Below are 7,620 nucleotides of genomic sequence, written 5' to 3'. Positions count from 1 at the left end.
AGCCTCCTGGGGGTAGAATAAGCAATTCTACACCCGGGTCGATTCGACTGAGCCAGGCCACATCTGGCTCCGTCGCACCCGGTGCGACCCAGCGAAAGTTCCTGCGTAGATGTAATTTCTTTTTTTCCCTTTTACATCGACGGTTTCTTCTCCCAATGTTACGAGCTAGCCCACATTCTAATCGAGTGCATCGTGCGCGGCCGGCAGTTTCTGGCTGCGACTGCAATGGCAATTGTGGCGGGTGGCGGGCGGCGAGCGGTGGCGATTGCTGCTTGCGGCTGCAGTTGAGATTGCAGCGGGCGGCGGGTGGTGAGCGGCTGCAGCCGTGTATTGCGGCTGACGGCGAGCGGGCTGCAGCCGGGAATCGCAGCGGGCGGTAGGCGACCACGCGTGCGTACGCCTCCGCTCCTCCATGGCCATCGGAGGAATGACCTCAAGCCCGCTGCTGTCTGCGTCAGATCCAGCGCGTGTCGCCACCAGCACTTCACCCAGAGAAAGAACCCGCTCCTCAAGGACCGCAGCTACGATCTGGGGGGAGACCGGAGGCCACCAGCTCACGTACGTTAGTAATTAAATTCATCGTTCTCCTGCAGCTAATGTACCCCAATTGTCTACTTGCTTAATTGCTTGCTATTCTTATACCAATTTATTTTTTGCACACATCAGTAACTTCGATCTGTTCAAGATTCGGTCTGTGCGAGCTGCTTTTGCTGATTATTATGCTCGTCAGTGCCTTGGATCTTTGAATTGACATGCTCTTTCGATGTAGGGCAGAGCAGCAGCCACATCCTGCTCTGGTCCAAGAATTTAGTAGTTTTAGGAGATGAGTTGCTTTACTAGTTGTGTGTTTAGCTCTTGGAGAGAGCGGGTAGACCAAATTATGGGGGTATTTCGTTTATGGAAACCGATGGTGAATTAACCATCTGACCGTAAAACTGCATCTAAACAAATCTCTGAATCTAACCTGTTTGCTTAGTACAAAATGATGGTTGTGGTCGTCCTAGAGAGAATCTTGGTACAATCCGATGCATGATGGATGGACCCATTCTAGGATGAGGTGGTACATCAAACGAAACACCATACAAGATTGGATTATGGATGCTTGGAAATCTCATGAGAGTTGAGAGGTGTGATGGGAAAGGTTGGATATTAAAGGGAAATTGTAGTGTTACAGATATGTCGTCTATCACAGGATGTTAGCTGTTTCTTAACAACTTTACTTCCTTGTAGTAATTTTAAACAGCCATCGGTGCATCCTTCTACTAATTAGTCCTTTTTTTTTGCATCATCCTGGTCTGTAATTGTTAAATTTTACTAGACTTAATTATTGTTGCTGTAAAAGAAGAATCTTTAGATAAGTAATTATGCGCCTTTTTAATTTGTTGGCTTCAATTGTATCTAAAATCTAGTGCTCGTGGGAATGCTCAGCTAGGTTCTATGTGAAAGTACCAAATCGAAAGAAAATTATACTAGTTCTAAATGGCATTATGGAATACATTCTGGTTATATATGTGAATTAAATGAAGCTCACACATGGTTTATATGATTGTTGCAATGAATGCTCAGAATGAGATAGACAGAGTGTGGTTATTTAAAGAAAATAGTCAGATTCCATATGTTATAGTATTTGTAATTTTTCTTTACATGGTCAATTTTGTATTAATAAAGCCTCCACACAATGTTAATCTTGGTTTTACGTTCTTTTCCATTATATTTTTTTCAGTCTAGCCTGCTGCATCTTCCTGCTTTCGACAAGATTAAACCGTCCAGCCGATTTTGTCTTACGCTTATTATCTCTGTAAATGTCTTAGAATTACTTCCTTATTTCTAATGCAATTTAACTTCATTCTGCCTTTTTTTCTTCAGGAATATATTCAACCTGCTTAGGAGGTAAATATTTTTCTGATCCACCTATAACGTTTGACTAATTTATCGCTAAACCTTCTTATTTTAACATGGCTGGGTTTTATTCTTTCATTGATGGCAACAAGGTTATTACTTTCTTTTTGGAGGAACAAGGTTATTACTAAGTGTGCAACTTTTCATTTAAAAAGAAAAGAAAAAATTGGCTCACCTTCTACACGTTGTAATGGAATAACTTCTGATCCTTCATGGAATGAATTTTTTATTTTGTCTCCTTATCATACATACATCAGCCACTTATTGGTCAAACAATAGAAAATCCCTTTTTATGTTCTAATCTCTACTAGAGCTTACAGTTTTATCATATGTGGCTAATTCTTGAAACAAACATTTTTTTTATGTTTGCTCTGCCCAGGCTTTGATTCCATATTGGAAGATCCATATCATCCCTTTTTTTTAAGATTCATGCTCATCTTTAACCTTTTTTTCCTGTCTTTCAGAGCCATCTGTTTACTTCTGCATGACTTCCATAGACATTTGTTTATTTACTCTCATTTGATATTGATAATTCATCTACATTGTTGTCTGCATGCTTTTCCATTTATTGCACACCCATTATGCTAGTTGGTCATTTCCGTTTCGCCATTTTGGCAGTAGGCCAATAGCTACAAGCAAGGCACTACTTCTAAACTTTGCTCGATATTTATGTCTAGTTGGCCAGACAGCGGGCGGCGGATGGCTTTGGCGCAACACAAAATGGTATACTGAGAGCACATATGCTGCCTTAATGTTATTTTTGCTGCTTTATTTGGAAGTGGGTATATGTAGATAACTAGAAATAAAGGAGTATCTGTCCAGCTACCAATAAAGCAATTGGTATGTGTGATGGACAGCCCCCTTGGCGTGTTCTCTGCTGGCTTGAACAATTTTTACGGCGGGTTCAGTTTTGGCCATTGCAGCACGTCCAAGGTCATCGTCGAGCAACTTGCTTCCCGATTCACTAGTAATTACTTACTGATTGATATTTCTAGTTTGAGTTGGTGTTTTGCTCATTGGTTGGGTAAGTGATCTGACCCTGCGATGACATTATCCCAGGCTGACAGCGGAAAGATGCAGTACAATGGTTGATACTGGAGGCTCCCGTCCCCACCAAAGGCCTCAGACGCCCAATGGCAGTGGCGCCTTAGCTCTTATTGGTGACTCCAGCAGTAGCGCCTTCGTACCGGATATCAGCTCCCTGGACAAGTCTCTCCGGCACTGCTTCCCTACGGGACTAGCTGGCTATCACAATGCATCGGAGAAAATTCTAGTGACTGTCAAAAGTTAAGCTACCGCATGAGCTAGCATGCAAGACAGTGACATAATTGTGTTGGTCAGTTGTGGTGTTTCTCAGGTAGATAAGCTATGGGAGAAATCAGGGCCGAAAAGCAAACTGTAATTAGTGGCTCTAAAAGCCCTCTTTTTCAAAGATGGAATTTTGTGGTACCTGAGTGGAAATTATGGTATTTGCTACGGAATTCTTACGTTATAGACAACTGATTCATTTTCAGTTTGTACTGAATCCTTTGGTGAACAATAGAACAATATATGTTTGCGCAAATTTGATTATGCCTTTGCCAAACAACTAATTAAATTCATTGTGCACCATTTGGAATTGGCAAGCTCATCTAATTAGCTATTCCTGCATATTTGTCGACCATACAAGCATGTGCATATACTTAACCACTAAGCTAGCTACATCTAGCTACGACCCTTAAGCTCTAAAAAAAATCTTTTAATCTGCTAGCTACAGCGTACACAAGAAATCTGGGAAGTAAGACTTCCAATTACATCGGTTATTTCTTATAAAGAAATTACGTTGTCGCCCAAATCAACATCACACCATAATAAATATGGTATACAATGGGACATAAAAAATGTGAATTACAAAATGTCACGTAGGTGACATGGATCATTCTTGCATTACAACAATTCCAGATATGATCTGGTAGATGACGCCAATAGAAGGAAGCATTCATAAGCAAGTACATTACATGGACAAGACACAAGAATAAAGATATTCAGCTATATACAGAAGTGCAATTTGTTTTAGGGAGAGTATGCACAAGGGGCGCTTCAAATCAAGTTTTTAGATATGGATTTTCATGGGTCTAAACTTCTCCAAGAATCAGGTAAAGGCCCATTTCATTCAAATCATTCAAGATGACGGAGGAGAGCTATGCTGATTCATCTTCATCTGCAATACAAAAAATATTGATGAAAATTCACAAGACTAGAAGCATAACATCATAAGGCATTCAGTGAATTGAAAGACGGAGCCAAAGTCTGAACACGTGAGCACTTGCTCACGACATGAAAAATAACACGTGAGCACTTGCTCAAGACATAAAATTATGAGAATGCTATTAATATATTCCCATTTTTGTTTAAACATATGGCATTAAGTGAATTGAAAGACGGAGCCAAAGTCTGAACACGTGAGCACTTGCTCACGACATGAAAAATAACACGTGAGCACTTGCTCAAGACATAAAATTATGAGAATGCTATTAATATATTCCCATTTTTGTTTAAACATATGTAGCTGAGTCACCTAGTGTTATTTTTCACACGGAAGCATCCTATGTAGAATGTAAGTCACATTATGCTAGTGAAAAATATACAGTGAACATGAACTAATAGTGAAGCAATTGCATCAGTTCTAGGTAATCAGAAACCATTTACAAGGAAAACAGCTAGTACATGACTCTCCAACTGTAGTTGTTAAATAGGTGCTGCAGCATGTTCGGGTTAAGGTGGAGCATGTCCAAGACAAGTTTGTGAGTAACAAGGATGCAGTGTAATATTTTAGACAACTAAGAAATTGCTAGTATTAAGGCAGAACTTTCAGAAAGCATTTAAGTCTGACAAAAAAGGGGTATGAAGCATTAGAGAATCGGATTTCTGGGAATATGATTAATTTTCAGAGTCTATTGTATAATGGCACAGTACCACTACCATAGCTACCGTGTTCGGTTTCGATAGAGGAGCTTTGTTCAACATGGTAAATTGTTAATACAGATACAATGTCCTCGATTGGACATTTATTTCTCAGCTCCGTTCCATGTTGCCTAACTAGATCATACAAGTCTGATAGGAAAAGGAATTTTATTGCCCTGATATTTTTATGTGTATTACTTGGATAGACAACCTAAGAAAATGACAATTGTAGAAGTACATTTTTTTGGGCTCACTTTTGATTCATTTTTACAAACTCGTTTTGTCGTGTCCAGAAAGCAGAAAATGTTATGACAGATTGTGCTTTCGAGTTCCACTGGAATTGTTATTTGTTCTCTCTAGATCCAATTTCACTCATCCCTGTGCAAGAAACAAAACACATCCGGCCTCTCTTGGCTCTCATATTTTTTTCAAAGGTGTTTAATCTATAGTTGGTTATACTCATTCTAACAGGAATAATCTATCAATCCTAGAGTTTAACCTCTAAAATATGATATTTGCAAACGGTTGAAGATGGGGATGACAGAATAATGGTTGGTAGTTTTAACCTGAATCAGCTGCCTACCAGACGAACTGGCCGGAAAGAGGGCAAGGGTAACTTAAGGATTTTCTTTGCATATTATGAAGAGTATCATGTAATTGGCATCCTCCTAGGTGATTTAAATGCAAAAAATTACACAGTATGGAATGGCCAGCTACTGTACCTTACGTCGAAGCCCACCGACGTTCTCCGCTCGCCTGAATCGACCCACGATACAGCTAAGGGGGCCTGCTGCTCACCACCATGCATCCTGCAGCCACCACCAGCTCTGCTGATGTCGATGCCACCCTCAGCCACCACCCGCTGCGCTGCCTGACCAGGCAGCTAACGCCACCAGCCGCCATGGCGACATTGCCCTGAAATGACATGAAACCTACATAGATCTAATAAGGCATATGTTTATCATCTGAATCTTGTATTGCTTGCTCTAATGGTGAACATTTGATTGGGTCCAGAACCTAAAGAAATGGAGCTGAACCCGAGGAATCATGAATCATAGACACACAGACACAACAGGATTAGTAGTTCTGTTTATGGGAAGACACAGAAAGATGGGTAGCAGGATTTGAGTCAGCCGTAGGTATAATCTGGAGACATAAGTTCAATTTAATTTTTCCCTGACATCTAATCTTACCTTCCGATTGCTACATCTATGCAAAAATAAAATTCAGTCTTGGCTGATATAGGAAAAGGCACACCTATCAGATTTTGTGGAGGCCATAATGAAATTCGTGAAAGCCGATTGAAAACACGCAAAGCTTCATGTACCTTGTAAGGGTATCCTACAGTACGCACCAAATCTGAGGGTGAGGCAGCTGAAGTCACTAGTTGCCGGCATCCAACAGTCGCTCGTCCCCTTCCGCTCAAACGGGAGTCAATTCTGTTGAAGCGAATCACACCACGCCGCCATTGCTGCCGCTTCGGACGAAAGACCACGAGGCTGCTGATTTCCCCCGTCGACGACGACGCTATCAAGGACACGGTGAGTGCAGAGCCCACCCGCCGTTTGCTTGGTCACCGAGCCCCGCTCACCTCTCGCCGCCGGACGCGCAACCGCTCGCCGAGGCAGATTCCGATTCCCCAACCAATCCCAAGAGGAAAAGGAGGTTCCAACGAGGAAAAGGCTGGGTAGTGGGGCTAGCTCCCAACCCCACGACCTGATCTCAGATAAGAAAACTGTCAGTGCAAAAAGCAAATTACGATGCCGCGACCTGCGAGCGCGATTCTGCTGACCAACAAGAAACAGGTTCGGTGGTTCCGAGTGACGGTCGAAGTGTATATATATATATATATATATATATATATATATATATATATATAATATTCGGGTCTAACCCGTTAGGGTGTTTTATTTGAGGTAAGAGTAAACCATGTTTGATATGTTTCCTTGTTATTTTGGAGTGAAATGTTTCCATATATGACACCACATATCAAAGTTTTAATAGTTTCCTAAACAAAATAGTGTAGGCTTTCCTCTTATTTCCTTTCCATCTTTTCATGCATGCTTAAACAAAGGTTTGGATCAAAAAAAAAATGTAGTTGGCTGTGTACCGCGTCCGGCCGGCCGACACAGATCGGAGCTGACGACGAGCACCTGAAGCTGGACACCGATGCCTATATGCTTCTAGTTCGAAATTATTTGTTCTCTTCATGTTTCGTAACTTTCTACCAAATCAGGTATGTATGTTTAATTTCGGCAATTATTTCTTGAGAAAATCTTGCATGTTTTGGTAGTAATCCACCAACCTTTTCACATCTCAGATCTTATACACGCGCTTGTTATTGGATTGACTTGGCTGATTCATGTGGCAATGTATGTTTCAGATTTTTTCCCACCTCAGTTTGCTCTTACGGTGCACATGTTCTTCTCTTCATCAATTCAGGTATGTGCACGTATTTCTTTTTATCTCTTACCATGTTGATTTTTCGCCTGGTATTTTGTAAGAGATCTACCCAGAAGTAATTTTTCCGTATGGTTCTTTTGGAGCAGTGAGGTTTGAAATTCCGAACGACAGATTTTAGGTATGTACATGTTTGAGATTTTCAATGGTTCAAGTACGCAGACTTTTTATCATTTCTTAATTCCTTTCTGTGGATAAGGCCTATAACATTGCTAATTTTTTTGATTTAGGCATGCGGCGGCTCTGCTCCATCCAAGGCTGGCGCTAACCTCCGCCAAGGCAACTGGTGATGTTCATGGTTGTCCATTCTGCATGAAG

General features: G+C 41.2%; 1 protein-coding gene and 1 long non-coding RNA gene across 2 annotated transcripts; one reads left to right on the top strand and one right to left on the bottom strand.

Annotated features, from left to right (window-relative positions):
• The first annotated feature begins 412 nt into the window (after positions 1-412).
• On the top strand, positions 413-3,463 carry LOC124695890. Its single transcript, XM_047228695.1, has 5 exons — positions 413-558; positions 1,867-1,890; positions 2,577-2,622; positions 2,757-2,866; positions 2,959-3,463. Coding segments are annotated over exons 1-5 (327 nt in total). The 3' UTR covers positions 2,960-3,463.
• A 207-nt stretch (positions 3,464-3,670) lies between these two features.
• On the bottom strand, positions 3,671-6,642 carry LOC124698756. The gene is made up of 3 exons (XR_007001101.1): positions 6,170-6,642; positions 5,565-5,774; positions 3,671-4,099 (listed from the first exon to the last, which is right to left on the bottom strand). It is a non-coding gene; the product is annotated as an uncharacterized LOC124698756 (long non-coding RNA).
• Between the last annotated feature and the right edge of the window lie 978 nt (positions 6,643-7,620).

The sequence above is a fragment of the Lolium rigidum genome, chromosome 3 (genome assembly GCF_022539505.1).
Source record: "Lolium rigidum isolate FL_2022 chromosome 3, APGP_CSIRO_Lrig_0.1, whole genome shotgun sequence".
NCBI classification, from domain to species: Eukaryota; Viridiplantae; Streptophyta; class Magnoliopsida; order Poales; family Poaceae; genus Lolium; species Lolium rigidum.
Note: the sequence above shows the minus strand (reverse complement) of the source record. Positions and strands in the feature narration are given on the sequence as shown.

What these genes read in the sequence shown, in the direction of transcription:
- LOC124695890 (XM_047228695.1), top strand. Translation starts at nt 413, where the DNA reads ATGGCCATCGGAGGAATGACCTCAAGCCCGCTGCTGTCTGCGTCAGAT. An exon ending in ATATTCAACCTGCTTAGGAG is followed by an intron (nt 1,891 to 2,576) that starts GTAAATATTTTT and finishes ATTTATGTCTAG; the next exon opens with TTGGCCAGACAGCGGGCGGC. An exon ending in CTTTGGCGCAACACAAAATG is followed by an intron (nt 2,623 to 2,756) that starts GTATACTGAGAG and finishes TGTGATGGACAG; the next exon opens with CCCCCTTGGCGTGTTCTCTG.